At 47.6% G+C, this 22,259-nt stretch overlaps 1 protein-coding gene across 1 annotated transcript in view; it reads left to right on the plus strand.

Moving 5' to 3' along the window:
* The window catches only part of TPPP (tubulin polymerization promoting protein), a 284,414-nt gene extending 262,402 nt beyond the window's left edge, over positions 1 to 22,012 (plus strand). Inside the window, exon 3 of the mRNA XM_086965307.1 lies at positions 21,797 to 22,012. Within this exon, the coding sequence (XP_086821433.1) occupies positions 21,797 to 21,994 (198 nt within the window). The 3' untranslated portion in view covers positions 21,995 to 22,012. The remainder of the gene's footprint in view (positions 1 to 21,796) is intronic.
* The last annotated feature ends 247 nt before the right edge of the window (positions 22,013 to 22,259 follow it).

Here is a 22,259-nt window from a genome sequence, read left to right on the forward strand (position 1 = left end):
ACCATTACCTTTAACTCTGTGTCCGTGAATTTGGGGTTCTTTTTTGGTGCCATGGTGTGTGGTGCTCGGGGTGTGGGTTTGAGTGAGTTGGGAGGTGCAGGTGTGTGGTGTGTAGGAATGGTGTGGTGGGTCTTTGTGTTGTGGGTGTGTTTGGGTGGTGGTTGTGTGTATTCTATCGGTGTGTGCTGTATGTACTCTTGTGTCTCTTGCTAGCAGCTATGCTGTGATGCAGAGGATTTCGGGAGTGGGTGTGAGTTATTTTATAGTCTGTGTCTTGGTCCTGTCTCAATGGTTATTGGCAGCCAGGTGCTAGGTGGGTGTGTTGACTGGTGTGCATTATGTGGTACTTGGGGGTGGGTCATTGTGTCTTGTGATTGGTTTTGATGTTTCAGGTGGGTGGTAGTTCAGTTTCCTGTGTTTGGTATTTACTTTCGTCGCACTGTTTGTCATTGGTTTGACGGTAGGGATGTTGTTCGTGTTGGCCTTCCGCTGTGAAGCACGGTTTCTCGTTGCATTGTTACCGCAGTGGACGTGGATTGCGGTGCCTACCGGGGTACTTGCGGAGTTATCCTAATCGCGGACACGGAGCCTACACAGGTATAGCGGGAGATGTGGATGTTCACGCGGTCATGTGCGTACGCGGCGGCCGGTGTTTCTTCAGTTCCGTCCGCTTGCGGCGGTCTCAGGTGTACTCTGACCGCCGCGGACGGAGTTTGGTGTGCTCCGTCCGCCGCGATCGGTGTTTCGTTCATATATTATCCTAATCGCTATGGCGGTTTGTCCGCGGACCGGTCCGGAGTATCTTGCCACCTTCCTTGGCGGACGGAACACGTTTCCGTCCGCGATCCTAATTGACCCCTAAGTGTAGGTAAGTGCACCACTTACACCTCACTAGCAGTCATGTCTGGCACAGAGGGAGCTTCAGGCTCTCAGCCTGTGATGGTCGACCTTACCAAGGCACCTTCCAGTTATGACAACCTCAGCCATAGAGACTTGAGTGCCTTGTGCACTTCAAGGGGGCTGAAAAAGGGTCACAACCCTACCATTCCCATCCTGATAGCCATCCTGGAGAAGGAGGATCTTGAGAAAGCTAGTGTAGCTCCCTTAGGATCAGGAGATGGAGTGAATACCCCAGAGAATGAGAACACCCCAAAAGATTAGGTGGACCCATAATCAGAAGGTAATGAGTCAGATCAGGATCAAGGGGATATCCAGGTACATGTGGGGAGGCTTAGCCAAGCCAACGTGGACCTACATGGAAATGGAGAGGGCCAGCACCTCCCCAGAGTACATACCAGAATTGTTCCAGGCAATAGAAGATTGAGATCTCCCTCAAGGGATTCTCACATTTCTAGTGCCTCAAGAGAATCTCAAAGGGGAATGACTTCCCCCCAGAGAAGAGAGCATAAGGCCAGAATGAGGGCTGTCCAACTCCAGATAGAGAGGGAAGAGGTAGCCTTGGCCCAAGCTAAACTTGCTTTGGCAAGGGAACAAAAATTGAGTGGATTAGATTCCACTGGTGGCAGCAACATAATTCCTAGAGAGAAAGACAGGTCCTATGATACTAGAAACCTGACAAAGATTGTGCCCCCCTACAGGGATGGGGATGACATCCACAAATGGATGACTGCTCTGGAGAGAGCCTGCATGGTACAGCAGGTTCCTGAAGAACAGTGGGCAGCAATCTTATGGTGCTCCTTTTCTGAGAAAGGGAGAGATAAGCTCCTCACAGTTAGACCTGAGGATGCTAAAAATTACACTGTCCTGAAGAGTGCTCTGATAGATGGGTTTGGCTTAACCACTGAACAGTACAGGTTAATGTTCAGAGATACCCAGAAGAGACAGACTCAGGACTGGACTGATTTTGTAGATTGTGCTACTAAGGCTCTGGAAGGTTGGCTACATGGCAGCAAAGTACATGACTATACAGGATTGTATAATTTGATTATGAGGGAGCAGATCCTAAGTAATTGTCAGAACCAGCTTTTACACCAGCACCTGGTGGACTCAGATTTGACCTCTCCCCAGGAATTGGGAAAGAGGGCAGATAAATAGGTCAGAACCAGGATTAGGCCTAGAAATCAGGGTAATGACCAGAAGAAGGAGTCTACTAAACCTCAAGACAAGGGTGTGGATACATCTAAAGAGAAGACTTCCCCAGGGCCCCAAAACTCCAAGGATGGGGGTGGGTCCCAAGACACTTCCTCTACACAGAAAAAGCCTTATTGCCATGCCTGTAAACAGGTTGGCCATTGGAAAACAGACAGCTGTTGTCCAAAGAATAGTAATAAGGAAAATATACCTCCAGGTAAAGCTCCAACACCTCCTGTACTGTTAGCAGTGGTCCCCCAGGTGGTGGGAGCACCCCCAAGAATTTGGCTGGGTTTACTTTTGGAACACAGGTGGACTCTGGCCTAACCAGGTCCCCTAACTTAGCTACTCTTGTCTGTGATAATGGCATGGGGTTTGCCAATTTCACTGCTTGCCCAAACACTTTGAGCAAGTACAGACAGGAGCCCCTCATCAATGGTCTGAAAGTTGAGGCCTTTAGAGACACAGGGGCTAGCATCACCATGGTGGCTGAATGTCTGGTCCCCTCAAGGCAACCTATACCTGGTGCCACATACCAGGTGACCAATATTGATGGAATAGAAACCAATCATCCCATGGCAGTAGTAAACCTCAGCTGGGGAGGTGTCATTGGCCCAAAGACAGTGGCAGTGTCACCAAACTTGCCTGTGGATTGTCTACTAGGAAATGATTTGGAAATCTCAGCCTGGGCTGAGGTTGAACTGGAAATCCATTCTAGAATGGTAAATGCCCATGGAAAGGTTAGTGGGGCTGTGTTGGCCACAGCCCCAATCCAAGATGCCCTTCCTGAACAAGTTAGCAGAGCTGTTATGGTAACAGCCCATACCCAAACTGAGTCTCCTCCTGAAAAGGTTGGTGGGGCTGTGATGGCCACAGCCCAAACTCAAACTGATTCATGTGTTGTGAAGCCTGAAATGATGGATCACTCCACACAAACAGAGAGCAACTGTCCCAGAGGTTGTTAGGCCTAGCCTGACAGAGCCCCTGATGGCAGTGGACCCTTCTAAGGTGGGACCCAGTCTGGAGCAGGTAACCTGCCCCTCTCTACCTTGCCTTACTCAGCCCAGGGCTGCAGAGGACAAGAAGGACAGGGAGCCCCAGAGGGCCCCCTGTCAAATAAAGCACCCCCATCAGCAGATTAGGGGCACCGAAGCTAGCAGCCCTAGCCAGGTGAAAACTTTACAAACTCCTGAGGGATCCCCCTTAAAAGTAGTTAGGGACCTCCCACAGATGGATTCTGTTGGGCACAGCAAAACCTGGGACCCAAAGGGCCCAAACCTGAACTGTCCCTCCAGTAAGCCAACAAAAGGGACCCAGCCTCCAGCTTTAGGTGGCTAGAGGTTGACCCTGAGAGCACAGTGCAACTCAGTTGATGAAAGAAAGGCACACATGGTGGAAGATAATTGGAGGAAGCTGAGCCCTAAATTAGTGGAGCCTCACTTCAGTGCTCCATATCAACACCAGCCTTTTACTTTGCAAAAACACACCCAAGGTAGTGATTCCCTATGGTGGAGACCCTCTGATACCCCTAGGGTGAGGGATTACTTGGTGGACCATGACACAGGGGGTAACCATGCCAGTGCAGGTTCCTCCTTATATGGCCACTCAGGTAATACAGGCTTACCTGGTCAAGGATAGCCTTATCTCCTTTCGTTTGGGGGGGGGGGGGGGGTTATGTAGGAGGGTAGACACCTGACTATGGTTACCCCAGATTTTTTGCCTTGTGTTTAGCTGGTTTTCGACTTAGTTGGTCTGGTTCCCTGCTAATCAGGGCCCCAGGCTATCTGCTCTCTCTGTAAAATGGACTCCATGCACCCTAGGTGCATAACCAATCTGGTACTGGACACCTTATCAGCCCCTGTACAGTGCACTATAGGTGCCCAGGGCATAGGTGCATCCAAGGCCTACCAGGGGCTGCAGCATATCTTTTGCCACCCCTGGCTGGACCTTAAACTGACACAACTGGCTGATCACTCAGCTGGGGCAAGGTGGTATAATCACCCCTTGCTTAGATATAGTATACCTATATCTAAACCTATATCTGGACACATATAAACCTATAAGTCACTCCTATGGCAGGCCTTATCAATCCTGGAGGCAGAGTACTTGGTTTTATGTGAGATGGTGCTCTAGCATGAGCTGAGCCTGTCTGCAGCTGTCGGGACCAACTCCCTTAGCTGTTCCGGGATAATGCCATACCATATACTCTTAAGTGCATTATAATCCATCGCGGTTATGTGCTAACTTTGGTTTGGCTTTATCAAAACATGTCGTGTAAGGTGTCATACGATTTGGAATAATACCCCCTCGCCAGTCCTGGCGACGGGGGTAGCATTCCACCCTTCTAGAGGGAGAAGACATGTTACTTTGCTAAAACGCGGTTAATTCTAACCAGAGCCTCAGCATCACAAAATGGATGCTGCTGCCACCGACACAAGTCTGACCTCCTGCTGCTGACCGAAACTTGGCAGAGGAGGCCTGAACAAAGGGTTTCCTGTCGCAGGGAGGTGCTACACCTCCCCAGACAGGAGATAGTGTATTGGGGCAGGGTGGGTTGAAAGAAAATAGACACTGCCTGTGGCGCACAAGGCTTCCCCTTGCATAATCCGGTCAAACCGGTTCTGGGGCACTCCAGCCCCAGTCCCAGCGCGACCCTGGACAAAGGGAAAGGGGTGTAACCACCCCCTTCCTGGGTCCCACCCATAGGAGGGACCTAGCAGGTAATCCAGCCCACTAGATTCGTATAAGAGTGGGAGCAGTGCCAACGCACATCAGATTATCCTGACTGAAACTTATGAAATGAAACTCTGGACCCTTCGACATCCTACTCGACGTAGAAGACTGAAGAATCTCCCTTGTGATCAAGGAGTGACCACCCTGTGCAAACAGGCACCATCCAGCACCTCACTGTTTTGTTGCAGTTCCTGCCATAACTCGAGCAACAGAGATCAACAAGACCCAGCGTTCCTGCCTTCTTACAGCCCGATCCACAGTCCCAGCGAATCTGAGACCCGTGGAGGCGACCTGAAGCATGGGGCCGGCCATCTTGGAAAAACCACGAAGTGCTGACCGTGCAGCTCCCGAGGCTCCCTCGATGCTGTGCATTGGGGTTTGAGAAGCCCCAGCCCTGAGCAGCTTTTGCACCAAAGCTACCCCCTCCACACTCTCCGAGTGCTGCGTGGGGCCCTTCTGCATTTTGCTGCTCAACGCGTTGGTCCGGTCGCTTGCCCGTTGGCTAGCGGCCCCAGTACCGACGAACCTTTGAATTTGCTCTGCCAGTCCGGTTGCTCCGGACTGGCCCTCGCTCCCCTGAAAAGGAGCACCCGCTCTGACCTTGCCGGTCCGAGTAAGAAGCGATCTTTGAATCCTGCGTGGGTTGCGCTTGCCAAGGTTTGTTTGCTCCAATCCGGAAGCCGACACCGCCGACAGCGAGAGCCTTCGTGGGACAGCTCTTGGTCCACTCCTGGACATCCTCAGTGCCCCAGAGTCCACACGGCAGCGGAGACAAGCTTCTCAACAACCACCTGATTGCGCCCGACATTGCCTGGTTCCTTCCTGGTTCCACCCTGGTCACTGCTGAGTGACCCAGACTCTGTCCCCTCTGCTTTCAGGTTCCCTTCAGCTTCGATCCACCCTTGGATCGCACCGGACACTTCTCTTCTGGCCGCCTGCAGCATCTTCATCTCCAGGATCCGGATGTACATCATTACGACGCACACTTTTACAACGCGTTCCATTACAACGCGGTCGTAACAACGCAAGTCGTTACAACGACTTGCGTTGGGGGGGTGCAAATTAAAAAAAATTAAATTTATTATTCCAACACCAGTCCCCGTGGATAGTAGGGAAGGTGTTGGGATAGTAAATTAAATGATTTACTATCCTTGAGCGCCCCCCATCGCAATTTGTTGTAACAACTTTTGTTGTTATGACCGCGTCGTAATGGAATGGCGTTGTAATGGTTGCGTTGTAAACGTTGCATACCCCAGGATCCATAGATCCACACGACGAAAGCCGACACGACTTTGCACCTGTGCACCCGCTTCCTGTGGGTGAGGTAACTCTTGAACGCCGGTGCTCCTGTATTGGTATACACCTCTAGTGTCTAGGTCTAAAGTTTTGTCCTTCTAGGTCAGTCGGAAGACTCTTAAAACAGTAACTCGATAACTTTTACGCACCATTGACTTTGCATTGGTGCATGTGTGTGTTTTCAGCGCTGCACCCGAATCCCGCGGGCTTTTCCCGACTTCAGCATTGCTAGTGCCAATTGGTCCCACCGATTCCCCAGGCCCTAGGCCTGACCACTGTTCGATTAGTGATACTTATACCACTTTTTTAATATATGGTTTACGTGGCCCCCCGGCCTCATCCATAATTGTGCAACTTTTATATGTTTAACTGTGCTTTTGTTTAAACGCTTGTGCCTCTGCACTCATAAAGAGTACAGAGGATTATTCTAGTAATAAATACATATATTTTTATAATATATAACTTGTGTGGTGTCCTTTCATTTGATATTACAGGATTGTGATTGGTAAAACAGCTTGCTTAACATGCCCTCTTGAGTTAAGCCTTTAAGGCTGCTTAGTCCATGCTACCCTTAGGATAGCCTGTCTATAAGGTTGACTTACAACCATCACCATAAGGGATTGTTTGGACTGATACAAGGTGCCCCCAGAATTGGAGACATCATATATCAGGCCAACTTCTCACATTCATTTTTTTGATGCTTGTAATAACGTGTATCTGCTTCTGTCTACTACTCATTGCAGCACACATATTTTATGCAAGAATAATGTTGGTTCAATTAATATTATTGAAAACGTCCCACTGTGTATTCTCTGTATTTTCCTCCAAGAATAAGTGAGCACGAGTGACTGAGCGAAAGGTTTGGTACGGTTTCCATGTTTCCTGAGGAATCAGGGTTGTCATAATCAGTGGTTGCCCGAAGCCATTTGCTCCCTGGTAGGTTAGGGGGGCTTACAGTGGGACTCTGAACTAGCTGGTCTATAGGCCAACATATCCTGCGGGGGTGTCTGAAAACAGTCTTGACACCAAGCCCTTAGTTTATGTTGTCTGTCAAATGCACAGGTCCTAAGGATTGGTAGGAACTACACAACAGCAGAGGGATGGTGCTCTCATTTTTTTATAGCAAAGATTACTGTGCTTGGTGGACATATGAAGAGGGCACATGTGGTTTTATAGACTTTGTAGTTTGTTAAAGTACCTAATTAAATACATTGTTGTCTGCGGTTTAAAAGCAAGTTTAGAAGAAGCATAATCTGAGCCGCTGGTCCTGACATAGAAGGTCCAAGTTGACTGGACCGACTTTCCATGCTTCTACATAGCTGGGGGTTGGAAATTAGTTATTTACTGAAACATAATTTGACATGTGGGTGTGTGAGTTTGACTGTAGTTAGTACAAGAAACACGTGTCAAAGAGCTGGGATTGAATTGAGCGTCAGGATTAAGTTTGTTGCAATTCATAGAGTGCCCGATGGCGTCCCAGTTCGGGACGTAGTAGGAAACCCACTACACAACGAAAGACTTGCATTGACAGCAGAGGTTTTGTCCACACTGCAGCATTGAACAGATAATTGCTCTATTCTGTATGAACCAGCCAACACACTCTTCCATATCCTTGACATGACTGGTGATTGTCACATCGTCACTCAGGAATCACACAGAGACAGTTACTGGGACTTTGGTTATCGATTTTTTATTTGAAAAGCATGGCGCAGCTTTGGCATATGTGATTTCAACTCAAGTACAGAGACACGGGACCTTGTTGAGTTGATACTTGTTGAATTCATCACATACATGTTCCATATTAGATGTCCCTGCATTCCTACAGTTCTGATGATTCCAACAATTCTAATGATTCCAACAATTCTAACCAGGGGTCGAAACATTGGGTTGCATTAAACCGCAGTTGCTGTTTGTCTTGGATTCCTGCCCTGGATTGATCGGACGCTGAGGGAGAGTGGGAGCGAAAGCGGTACTCCAACTACCAGGAGCCCCGCAATCACCATCACCTGTGCTCCTCCCCTGCCGCCTTGATAACTGCTCGCGTCCCGCTTCACGGGCGCCGCTCGCAGCAGTTGCTGTTTGTCTTGGATTCCTGCCCTGGATTGATTGGACGCTGAGGGAGAGTGGGAGCGAAAGCGGGACTCCAACTACCAGGAGCCCCGCAATCACCATCACCTGTGCTCCTCCCCTGCCGCCTTGATAACTGCTCGCAGCCCCCGCTTCGCGCGAGCCGCTCGCAGCAGTTGCTGTTTGTCTTGGATTCCTGCCCTGGATTGATCGGACGCTGAGGGAGAGTGGGAGCGAAAGCGGGACTCCAACTACCAGGAGCCCCGCAATCACCATCACCTGTGCTCCTCCCCTGCCACCCATAGCCTACATCTCAGGACAAGCTTCCTGCTACGCGGAACGCGCGCGGTGCATGCCGGGCAAAGCCCGGGCCAAGGGCGGGCCAGTTTGAGCCAGGTTGAGGCTGGGCTGGGCCCCCCCTCTAAGCCCTTGGATACTGTAATAGGTAACACGTATGCTAGTTTTTAAACTGAAGCCTTGTCAATTGAAATTATTTTTGTGACATGTCATTGCGTAATGGAACAGGAAGGAAAGGAGCGGGAGCAGGGTATGTTGCAGGGACTCTTGACCAATTTATTAGGAGAGCCTTCTCAGTCTTGGCACCTGAGATAGAGCTGACGGAACGACGCCTCTCAATGGACCCAGCACTCTCAAAAAGATCCTCTTTGGGGGCCATCAAGAACGCACGCACGCCAGACAAACAAGGCCAGATTGACATTGCAATTGCCCCACAGGAAGTATTCACAGGTTCATAGGCCACCCAGGCACCCCAAACATTCCGGAACCTAGGGGCTAATTAATCTACTAATATAGTCTTGGGGGGGAAACAACCCCTGAAGATCCCCGCCCACTAGCTGATCGCTTGACGGGGGCAACTGTGAAAAATAAGCGAGGAGCAACCCGAGTGGGACCCCAACAGACAGGGAAGAAGGCAAAAAATTGTCCGCAAAGTATACAGAAGAAGAATCGAGGAGGCGCAAATGTTGACATCTTGCAAGGGGCCCAGGCAGAGGGAACTGCCCCAGTGGCCTCTGTGCAGACTGATGATCCATTCTGGAGGAAGTTGGAGGCTCTTTTAATAGCTCACTTGGAGCCCCTGGGGGATAGGCTTAAAGCAATTGAACAAAGACTTGGGAAGGCTGAGGGGGTGATAATGGGTATGTTAGGCAGCATCGATGATAAGATAGAGAGGGGTGATCATCTGAAAAGTATAAGAAGGGAGGATGAAAGGGAGGGCCAAACGGATTTAAATCTTACTGACATATTTAGGTCCGATATTGAGGCAAAACTCCTGGTGAAAGACAAAGCAGGGGGGAACTGGAAGGTAAGGGAACGACTGATGTTGACAGATTACAGGGAGGGACAGGTAATGAAGTGGTAGAAATGAACAGTGTAAAGAAATTGCAGCTCTATCTAAATCTACCCCCAGACTGTGCACCATACGTCGCGTCTTGACGGGGGTCCCAGAGCTTAAAATGGAAGTTGAGGAATCGTATGATCAATTTTAAAACAAAACAATACACTGGTTAAATTGTAACAGGCCTTTGCCTCGAGAAGCTCAACGTAAGATTCTTCTCGTAAGGAGAGTGAGCTGGGTGGGCAATAAGCAGAAAAACATATCAGGGGACTGTATTGTGGTGAATTTCAATGATCCTAGGGCAGTACAGCATGTTACTTGTGGTCAACAGATAGGTATGCGATCAAATATACCGGCACAAGATTTAAGTTATTTCTTTAAGCCTGAACACAATGGTACCACTGGAGGGTACTGAGAAGACCGTGGGGGGTGGACACTGCAGCCAAACAGAGGACGGGGAAGGACACACAGAGCAAGGAGTGAGTATCCGGGCAATGGTGCCCAGGGATCACACATACACAAGAGTTTGACAGCTCAAATGAGGGAAGGGTATGCTCTTCCGCTATCTAACAAATATACGCCATTGAGTTGGGGTAGACATCTTAGTGAAGTAGAATGACTGCCCAAGGATATGACAGGCAAGGAAAGAGAGCTACAACTAAGAACACAAGCAGGGAGATCCCAAAAGGAGTACACCCAAAAGTGAAATATGTGGAGCCATGCAACGCACTTCAACCCAGAGCTACAGACACCCATATACTTAATGGGTCCATTATGACCATCGGGTCCTCCCCCAATGGTCATTGGAGCACCGTAGAACTAGTGTCTTGGAATGTGGCGGGTCTCTCAGCCAAATTCCAAAACACTGAGTGGCTGGAATACATCAGTAGATTTAATGTAATCTGTGTCCAAGAAACCTGGGAAGTGGAACAGACTAATTTTAACTTGGTCGGATATAAATCGTTTGGAGTCCCAGCTGGTAGATCAACAGCAGGCAGAGCAAAGGGTGGTCTCCTGTTATGGGTCCACCTGAGTCTGGATGGGATCTGGAAGGACCTAAATTGGAAATCAGACTGTATGATAGCTGTGCAGTATAAAACTAAGGACCTCAACTTAACTCTAGTTAACTTTTATAATGCGGGAGGAGGCAGAGTGGGAGAGCTGGAGGAAAAATTGGGGCTACAGAGAGAGCGGGAGAAGGAGGCCAAGGCCCCACTGATTTTAATAGCAGGGGATTTTAATTGTCATTTGTGTCCGAATTTTATACCTTTTACGGAAATCTGGACATCTTGTAATGTAGAAGAGGGAGCCCACTTTGACCATACGGCGGAAGGAAAGGAACTAAGTAGGGTGATGAAAAGTTATAGTATGGAACACTCAATGGTTCTGCTAACTATTAAACCTAATAGGCAGGTTAATCCTACCTTTAAAGGAAGAGGATATTGTTCTTATATTGATTTTATACTTGTATTCCACCTGTTAAAACAGCAAATTTAGGGGTTTAATATTGATTGTAGTGGTTTCAGTGACCATAATCCTCTAACAGTGACAGTGGCAGTGTCAAGGGTTAGTAGAGCAATAAGGAGGGGGATAGGAGGTATTAGGGAGACGGTCACGGATCGGGGGCTTCGCCTAAAATGGTCTAAACTTGATGGAGATAGTTTTTACAAATCACTTTTGGAAGAGGGGAAACAGCACCTAGAGGTGTGCTTAAACCTAGAGGTTAATGGGCCCCCGCTGGTCGAGGCATTTGAAGAGATAGGGCGGCTAGTAGATAGCCTAATGCATACGACAGGGAGAGGAAAAAAAACGACTAAGCCCAAATGGTTTGATAGAGGGTGTTCCCTAGCCCAAAAGAATCTAAGAGCAGCTCTCAAACACAAGCCCAGAGACAATTTAAGGGTCACACATTGTAGACTACTTTATAAACAGGCAGTAAGGCGTCAGAAGAACACGCTCCAAACCCAAACGTGGGAAGATTTAGGAGGAGCAGCAGAAAGAAGAGATCTTTCCACTTTTTGGTCGATAGTTAACAGTCCTTGTTTTCAAGAAGGAAATAGCCCACAGATAGCGTCCAATGTGCTCCCTGAACAGTGGGTGGAACATTTTAGTGGACTATATAACAGAGGGACCACCGTGACTGGGGAGTATGAGGTAAACAGGGAGAATGGGACAGAGGTGCCAGCATTTACATTAAAGGAGATTGTGGGGGGTATTAAGGGCCTCACTCGAAATAAAGCTCCAGGCCCGGACGGGATTCCGCCGGACCTCTTTTTAAGCAACGTGGAACTGTGGGGACTAGTGTTAACTAGAGTGATAAACGCGGCCACGGTTTCTGGCCTACTCCGATCATGGTCAACGGCCACAATAGTGCCTATTTTTAAAAAGGGCAGTAGGGATAGCCCCCAGTGTTATCGTCCCATCTCTTTGATAGATGTAACAGCTAAAGTAATGATCCTGAATCGCCTTATGAGCTGGGAAGAAGAACGCCATGTTCTCACTGACATCCAGTACGGTTTCCGGACCTGCAGATCCATGACCGATCAATGTTTAAATTTATATCTATTGGTTACGAAATATACAGTAGCCAATAAGGAAAGGGTCTATTTAGCATTTATGGATCTGGCAGCAGCCTTTGATTGTGTGAACAGGGAGAAGCTGTGGGCCATAATGTCCAATCTAGGGGTTGATGCTGGCCTCATTTATATTCTGAGAGCCCTTAATTGGAATACATCTGCAAAAGTGAGGTACAATTTGGAGGAAGGGCACACCGAGTTTTTTAAGTGTACCAGCGGGGTCAGGCAAGGATGCATCTTGGCCCCCTTTCTGTTCTCTCTATATATTAATGGCCTAGAACAATTTTTAATCAAATCAAAAGTGGACTCACCAAGAATAGGAAGCAGATCAATCCCTGTCTTGCTTTATGCAGACGACGCGGTCTTGCTGGCACGCACCCCACTTGGACTGCAGCGTCTGATAGACGGATTTGTAGAGTTTATGAATAGTTTAGATTTATCTGCTAACCTGACTAAATCATATGTCATGGAGGTGGGGGCAAAAAATATGGGAAACATTTTTAATTACAAAATAGGCATAGCGAGTTTAGCAAAGGTACAGACCTTTTCATACTTGGGCATTTTATTTGATAGGGGTTTAAGTTTTAAATCATTGATCGAGGAACACTGTAACAAGTTAGTATCAAGCTCAGGGGCTATAATGAACTTTGGCCGTAGATTGGGGCGATGGTCCCCGGAGCAGATGTTGACTTTGTACAACTCGATCTGTTGTGCAAAAGTGGCATACGGGGCAGACTTGTGGGGGGTGGCGGAGGCATCCAAGTTACAAATAGAGGAAAACAAATACCTGAGAAGGCTCCTCAAAGTCCCCCAGTGTGTATCATCCCATATTCTACATGAAGAACTGGGATGTGAGTACCTAGAGGACAGGGTGAGGAGTAGGCCCCTTGTTGCTTGGTTAAAGATTTGGGTCAACCAAGAAGCCAGTCTGACTAAACAGATAATCATGGACTGCATGGGGAAGGAAAAAGGAATGTCTATCCCTTGGCTCAAATATGTGAAGGATGGCATAGATAGTATCGGGTGTGTAGATCTTTTTTCGACGCCATCAGGTATTACAAAACGGGACCAATCTAGAGTAAAGGAGATGCTTTCTAAATATGAAGCCACAGCACGTGACGTGGAGGCCAGAAACAAACAGTCAGTTCAGGCACATGCTGTAGTGAGGTCCTGTAGTGGTTTGGAGCCCTACCTCTCCCTTGTACATAATCCCCGGGACAGATTTGTATTTACACGTTTTAGGCTCAACCTTTTTCATTATTTATTAGCCGAGCCGGCGGGTTTTACTAATTTAGTTGAGTCAAAGGGTCCCTGCGGCTGCGATCATCGATCTCCGCAGGATACCCTTCATTTTGTACTATTATGCCCATTTTATTTAATGTCCAGGCGTCGCTTTTTAAAATGTTTGTTTAAAAAGGCCAATCTTAGACTTGTGAAAGAAGCTCTCGTATTTTTACAAATGGCCCGAGATCCCCTGACTGTATTTTGTGTGATACATTTTTTAAGAACATCAGTTAAATTAAGGGCCACTAGAGGAATTTGCGGAGCAACATCACAACAATTCTGATTGTGGGGTGGAGAGGAGAATGTAGTTCTTGTATATGATCTGTGAAACTAATAGCACTGTATTTTTATCGGATGTTTCCTTTTAATTACAAATGTTTGTATTCTTTTTATACTGTACTTTTATGGTGTTAACGAAAAATGCCGAATAAAGAATATGAATGAATGAAGACTGTAGTTAGCAAAATTCAAATTGCTTTAATTCCGGAAAAGGATCTCTCAAGTTTTCTATTAATTTAAAATAAAGGGAATGCATTCCCATTATAGATTGATGTGTATTTCTCCACTACTTCAGTGTCCTAGAAAGATATGAATGCTTATCCATGAGAAACAGAGTTTACAACGCTGCCAATACACTGCATTCCTATTACAACGCAATGCCTTTACATCGCAAGTCATTAGATCGACTTGTTGAAGGGGGTGATCTAACCTACGGAATAGTATAATTTACTATTCTAACACCTTTCATACTGGTAACAAGCTGGATTTGGAATAGTAAATTATACTATTCCTAAGTCCAGCAAGTCGATCTAATGACTTGCGATGTGAAGGTGTCACTTTCTAACAACGAGGTTGTTGTAACAACCACGTTGTAATAGAACACGATGTTATAGCATGCGAGGTAACATGCTATATTCCTTATCCAATGCAAAAACAACAGTTGATGAACAGAATGCAGAACAATGTCATACATTCACCCCAGTAGAGAGATCTGGGCCTAAATCCATCGTTTTTTTTGCTCACCATGCCATTCTAGTTTGAACCCAGCCATATGCAAATCAGACTTGACCCAGTGCCCCATGGGAACAGTCCAGCCCGAACTGCCAAGCCAGGTCCTCCCTGGACTGGAAACAAGCATCCTAGGACCGGTTTTGGGCTTTCAGCCCTCATCAGCCAGGATAGCTTGATTCCAGTGGAATGGAGAGCACAGGACTTCACCTCTGAGCATACCCGTCCCACTCGGGGTGACAAATGCAAAAACAACAGTTGATGGCCAGAATGCATAACAATGTCATACATTCACCCCAGTACAGAGATCTGGGCCTAAATCCATGGTTTGTTTGCTCACCATGCAATTCCAGTTTGAAACCAGTTATATGCAAATCAGTTTTGACCCTGTGCCCCATGGGAACAGCCAAGCCCAAACTGCCAAGCCAGGTCCTCCCTGGACTGGAAACAAGCATCCTAGGACCGGTTTCGGGCTTTCAGCCAGGATACCTTGATTCCAGCGGCATGGAGAGCACGGGACTCACGTCTGAGCATACCCGTCCCACTCGGGGTGACAAATGCAAAAACAACAGTTGATGCATTTGGGATGGGTATGCACGGACGTGGGCCCCTTGCTCACTGTGCCACTGGATTCAAGCTAGCCTGGCTGAAGAAGGGTGACATACTCTGAAACCGGTCCCAGGATGCTTGTTTCCGGTCCAGGGAGGATCTGGCCTGGCAGTTCGGTTTGAACTGTTCCCATGGGGTACAGGGTCAAGACTGATTTGCATATGGCTGGGTCCAAACTGGGGTGGCGTAGTGGGCAAAAGAAAGATGTATTTAACTCAGATCTTTTGACTGGGGGAGAATGTTTGAATTGCCACCATTCCGTCCATCATTTGTTTGATGTAACACTTTTTGCCCTAAGTGGGATGGGTATGCCCAGACGTGGGCCCCTTGCTCACTGTGCCACTGGATTCAAGCTAGCCTGGCTGAAGAAGGGTGGCATACCCTAAAACCGGTCCCAGGATGCTTGTTGCCGGTTGAGGGAGGACCTGGCCTGGCAGTTCGGTCTGGACTGTTCCCATGGGGCACAGGGTCAAGACTGATTTGCATATGGCTGATTTCAAACACGGGTGTGGCGTAGTGGGCAAAAAAATGATGGATTTAACCCAGATCCGAGACCGTCCTCATCGCCGCCACCGATGACATCCGAGCCCTGATGGACAATGGAGAAACAGCGGCCCTCATCCTCCTAGACCTCTCCGCGGCATTCGACACGGTCTGCCACCGCACCCTAGTACAGCGCCTCAGCAACATCGGAATCCAGGACAAGGCGCTGGAATGGATCATCTCCTTCCTCGACGGAAGAACACAGAGAGTCCGCCTACCACCGTACAAGTCAGAGGCCTCCGAAGTCATCTGCGGCGTCCCTCAAGGATCATCTCTGAGCCCCACCCTCTTCAACGTCTACATGAGCCCCCTCGCGGCCATCGTACGCAAACACAACCTCAGCATAATCTCCTACGCCGACGACACCCAGCTGATCCTCTCCCTGACCAACAACCCCGCCTCCGCCAGAGCCAACCTGCACGAAGGGATGAAAGAGGTAGCCGAGTGGATGACGACCAGCCGCCTGAAACTGAACTCTGACAAGACGGAGGTCCTCATCCTGGGCTCTTCACCCTCCGCCTGGGACGACTCCTGGTGGCCTCCCGCCCTGGGCACCGCACCCAAACCGACAGACCATGCACGCAACCTGGGCTTCATCCTGGACTCCTCCCTCTCCATGACCAGGCAAGTCAACAACGTCTCCTCGGCGTGCTTCAACATCCTACGCATGCTACGGAAGATCTTCCGGTGGATCCCCACCGAGACCAGGAAGACCGTCACCCAGGCCCTCGTCACCAGCCGACTGGACTACGGCAACGCCCTCTACGCCGGTACCACCGCCAAGCTCCAGAAGGGACTCCAGCGGATCCAGAACGCCTCAGCCAGACTCATCCTCGACATCCCACGAACCAGCCACATCACCGCACATCTGAGAGACCTTCACTGGCTCCCGTCAACAAAAGAATCACCTTCCGCCTCCTCACCCACGCACACAAAGCCCTACATGACCAAGGCCCGAGCTACCTCAACAGCCGGATCAACTTCTACGCTCCCAAACGCCACCTCCGATCAGCCAACCACGCCCTCGCCGCCGTCCCCCGCATCCGAAGAGCGACTACAGGAGGAAGGTCTTTCTCCTACCTGGCCGCCAAGACCTGGAACTCCCTCCCTCCCGACCTGCGCCTGACCCAAGACCACCTCTCCTTCAGGAAGAAGCTGAAGACCTGGCTGTTCGAGCAGTAGCGGCACCCCCCCCCCCCCCCCCCCCCCCCCCAGCGCCTTGAGACCCTACGGGTATGTAGCGCGCTATATAAGTGTCACTGATTGATTGATTGATTGAGATCTTTTGACTGGGGGAGAATGTTTGCATTGTTAGCATTCCGGCCATCATTTGCTTGCTGTAACACATATTCCTTATCCAGGCATAGTTTTATCATTTACATTCTGCGACTGCTATACATGAATGACTACACATCCCAGTAAACAAAGAAAACCAGACTGAATTTGCTATCCTAAGGCTTGACATCGAATATTTTGTGATCTCTTTAGTCTTTTTTTGGGCTAATCATAGCTTTCAGAAACTGAACAACATGTGCAAGCTCTGCACTGCTGACCTTTTTTTTTAATTTCTTCTATGTAGTTCACCTAAAACATTTGTGGTATGCAACAATTCACGTTTTTGGTCTGGCCTAGAGACAGCATTGTGTGCTTTGCAGCCTCAAGAAATGAAAAATATTGATCAATACAAGATTCGTCCTTACTTAAATGCAAGCAAGGGTTTTGGGCTAGTCCTCTTTATCTATTAATCTTTGAAATAAAGTAATAACATTAAATAAATTAATCTTGAAAATAAAGCACAGGGCAATAGGTCATCCTACTTCATCCATTGGCTCTGTAGTACTGTGAGTGACAATATTCCATCTGATTACACGTCTACTTCTTCCTTAAAGAAGCGCACTTCTGAACCAGGGTCAGTGGTCTGATACTCTACTTTGCCAATGTTTTTTTCTTTTCTTACTCTGTCCCTTTATTTCTATTAGACATTCATGTGGGTTTAGAGTGTGCATTTAGGTTGTAGTAAGTCAAAGCCAATAGCATAGTTTCCTGTAATGTGCATTAAAACTGAATAAGGGTTTCACTAACCTTTATAGGTCACCTCCCTGCTAACAAGCACCCATATTGTTCTATTGAAATTATATGTAATTATTAGTTTTCTTAAATATTATTATTGCAGCCCTATGGCCATCATATTAGGAAGGCATGTTTTCTTCCTTTTGTCTTATTTGTATTACAATTATTCGTAATAAAACCTTTTTAAAAACTGTAAGCATTGCTCCAGCTTGCAAGGTCTGACATTACGATGCAGGTTTACAAAGAAGTGAAGGAGCGCAGCGTTAGCCTTCTTGGCTTAACGTTGCGCTCCGCCACCTCTGAAATGCAGGGCTGTACCATATTTTCAACAACCCTGTGCAGCCCTGCATTTTTCTCTGCCTGGTACTAATTGCAGCTGCCTAGCACCAACACAGGCACCCTTGCACGATAGTGCCCCTTCCCGCACATAACCAATCTTAAAAGGCGATTTGTAACTTATATGTGTGCTACTTTATGTAGCACACATAAAGGTGCAACTCTTAATTTTGAAATGATTGTTTATGTGCAGGAAAGGACACCTTTCTGTACATAAACCATTATGCATGGTGTTTTGCTGTTTTTATGTGTGCTGCACAATGCAGCACACATACAAAACAGCAAACACTAGGACAACTAAAGCATTTATTCTCGTTGCACCCTGTTAAGGCCAGATTTTCCCTGGTTTTAATGTTGTCACTGCCCCATATTTAAGCCACTCTTGTAAGTATGGAGCAACATCAAAATCAATTGGTGTTTCCAGGGAACACCCACCACAACACCCATTTCCCACCCCTTTCACCCTAAGTATAGCGTGAAAGGGTGCCTTATTTACAATGCAGCATTAAGCCACATGATGGACCAGATGTACGACTGGTCGCAAACAGGAGATCGGCCTGTTTGCAACTTCAAAAAAGGGTCCTGGCATGTACAAACGCTATTTTGCGAGTCCCTTCCTAATAACGAGTCTCAATCCAATGTACTATTGTTTTGTGACGGCATTTGTGGCCACGAAACAGTTTCAGTTTACCACCAGTTTACCACCTACTTCAACTCGCAAAAGGGAAGGAGTCCCCAGGGAACCCCATACCCTTTGTGATGGGGTGCGAAAATATTTTTTAAGAGAAGGCAGTGGTCCCAGGGACCACTGTCTGCCCTTAAAAAATGAAACTGAAAAGTTTCAGTTTTTCTTTTTAAATGCATCCCATTTTCCTTCAAGGAAAACGGGCTACATTTAAAAAAGAAACAGCTTTATTGAAAAAGCAGTCACAGACATAGTGGTATGCAGACCCCACCAAGCCACCATCCCTGTGAGTGCTGGCCATTCCTAATGGGGTCGCAAATTGCACATGCCTCATGAATATCAATGAGGCATGCAATTTGCGACCCCATTAAGAATCGCAAACAGTGTCTGAGACACTGTTGTAAATTGCATTTTGCGAGTCGCAAAGTGACGCAATTTGTGAATCGCAAAATGTGAGGATTGTACATCTGGCCCCAAGTGGCTGAATGTTGCCTTGTACATAAGGCAAAGCCCTTCCGCCATCACAACGCCAAAAAAAGTGATGATCTGGTGGCTTTAGGGGCCTGTGAGTGAGCGCCTTTGTCTTTGTCAATGTTTGTTGTCTATGTTGGCTGCTGCTTTTATTAAAGTCCTTATGTTTCCTAGGCCAATGCGGACATACAGTCCTACCGTCTACACCTAGAGCCTGCTGCGGCATATTTACAAGGGTTGTGTGATGGAACCACGCATGGGTTTAACATGCATGCCTGTTTCACGCTGTCTCAACAATGCAAGTCTTAACCACGAATATGCCTTAACCACGCATACCTTTACAAAGAATTATGCATTTTCAAGGCATGTATGGTAAAGACATATCTGTGGTTAATACCTGAAAGGTAAGTCTTAACTCCCAACTCCTGCCCCTGCCCTGAGTCCTAAAACTAACCAATTCCTCCTGAAAACCAACTCCCTCACCCAGAGCCATAGAAACTACCCTGCCCCAGTCCTAAAAACTACCCTGCCCTCCCCTAAGCCCTAAAAACGACCTGAGCCTTAAAATTTACACTGCCCCTAAGGCCTGAAAAGTTTTATGATCCCTGCCCCCCACGCTAAGCCCTAAAAGGCCCCCCCCCAAGCCCCTGCCCTGACACCTAAAACTACCCCTTCCCTCCTGAAAAAACAAACCCCTCCCCTAGCCCTGAAAATGAACTCCCAGACCTGTAAACTACCCCTGCCCTGAAAACTACCCTGACCCCTCTGGCCCTGAAAATTACGCAGACCCACCATCCCTGAAAACTACCCAACCTTCCCAGCCCTGAAAACTACCCTGAACCACCCCAGCCCTGAAAACTACCCTGAACCACCCCAGGCCTGAAAACTACCCTAAACCACTCCAGCCCTAAAAAATACCCCAAACACCCCCGCCATAAAAATTACCCCCCAGCCCTGTAAACTGCCCCAGCCCTGAAAACTACCCCAACCCCCCCGGCCCTGAAAACTACCCAGACCCACCATCCCAGAAAACTACCTCAACCTCCCCAGTCCTGAAAACTACCCAGAACCACCCCAACTCTGAAAACTACCCTGAACCACTCTAGCCCTGAAAACTACCCCAAACCCCCCAGCCCTGTAAACGAACCCGAACCCCCAGCCCTGAAAACTACCCCGACCCCCCAAAACCATAAAAAACTACCTGGCCAAACCCAACCCCAGCTCCACTTACCACACCGCGTTGCTTCCTCTCCCGATCCTTCCAGCTGCTTGGCTGCTTCCACCAGCTAGACAGCACACTGCCTTACCCACGTATATACATGGTTAAGGCATATGCGTGGTTAAGACAAGTGCTTGGTAGCACTTGCATAGTCAGAACACAAGTGGCTGAGGACATGGTGTTCTGACTGTTTCCCATTTACAAGCCCCTATTGCCACCAGAATGTCAATTATTTGAACGTTGTGGTGGCGATACGGAATACGCCTTATGTACAAGGCAGCATTAAGCCACTTAACATGGCTTAACACTGCCTTGTAAGTAAGGCACCCTTTCACACTATACTTACCTTGAAAGGGGTGGGTAATGGGTGTTGCGGTGGGCGTTTCGTGGCAACATCCATTAATTTTGGCGCTGCACCTCGTTTTTGCTGTTTTTATGTGTGCTGCATTGTGCAGCACACATTAAAACAGCAAAACACCATGCATGATAGTATATGTGTATATGTACTGGAAGGTGTCCTTTCCTGCACACAGGGCCGGTCTGGCTACCGGGTGTTTTGGTGTGCTGCCAAGCTGGGGGCTGATTTCGTTGATGGGGACCTGCATATGCTTAAAACCATTTGTTTTGCTTTGCTTATTTAGAAGCACACGCAGGTCCCCATCAACGAAATCAGCCCCCACCACAGTGAAATCAGCCCCCAGCTTGCCAGCACACCAAAACGCCCGGTAGCCAGTCTGGCCCTGCCTGCACATAAACAATCATTTTATAATTGACCTGCTGCAACTTCGAGGTGAGCTGAACAAAGCAGCACACATAGAAGTTACAAATCGCCATTTAAGATTGTTTATGTGCCAGAAGGGACATCTTCCTGTACATAAACAATAATTCCCCACAACGCAGGCCCCCTTGCACTACTGTGCAAGTGCATTGGCTCTTGGCAGCGGAAATTATCACCAGTGTAGGGGGAAACGCAGGGCTGCACTGTATTGTCGTAAATACAGTGCAGCCCGGCGTTTCAGAAGTGGTGGAGCAAAGTGTTAAGCCAGAAAGGATAATGCCACGCTCCATCACTACTTTATAAATATGCCCCTGCTGTGTTTTGAAAATCTAGTTACCCTTTCAATGTGGTATCTGGCTTAGTGTGCAAGGAAAGCTTGTTCTTTCTATGGGAATGCATGCTCTCTCTGTTTTACTATGGTTTTTAAATTATTTTCAGTACACAACACTCAACTGCTATAGTCAATTGGTGTATTGTAAATTTATCAGAATTTTGTGAGGAGATTTAAGTAGTCAAATTATGTGAAAAATCTTAATTCCCTGCAGGGACAAATATACGGAGAAATAGTAACTTGGTTAATTCCATTGCTTTGATAGTTCTTAGAACAATACCGAATGTTTCTATTTAATATTTGTATAAATCTAATAAAAAATATTTTTTCTCTGTTAAACAGAAAGCAGTTTCATCTCCTACTGTGACCCGGCTTACTGATGTCTCAAGATTCACGGGCTCCCACAAGGAGAGGTTTGATCCTTCAGGAAAAGGGCTTGGCAAAGCTGGACGGGAAGACCTGGTGGACCAAACTGGCTATGTTCCAGGATATAAGCATGCCGGCACATATAGCCAAAAAGTCCAAGGACTGTTCAAGTAGAAAGATTGCGATGGAGGCGGGCAGGGAACGATTGACTTAACACCCGTCACATTCCTATCGCATATATAAATTGGCAAAAAATAAAGACGTTTAGGCATCTGGCAAGAAATCTTGTAGAGATGCAATGCTTTCATTCTTGAAAAAGCAGCCATACTTTCTTCTTCTGTTTTGAGTGACCTGCTTGTAAGAAAAGAATATCTCTTTGGTCAGTTTTGTGTGAGGTACCTTATTCTGCTAACAAATCATTGCCCTTGTTATGACCTGG

This window comes from Lissotriton vulgaris, chromosome 4_1 (genome assembly GCF_964263255.1).
Source record: "Lissotriton vulgaris chromosome 4_1, aLisVul1.2, whole genome shotgun sequence".
Classification (NCBI taxonomy): Eukaryota; Metazoa; Chordata; class Amphibia; order Caudata; family Salamandridae; genus Lissotriton; species Lissotriton vulgaris.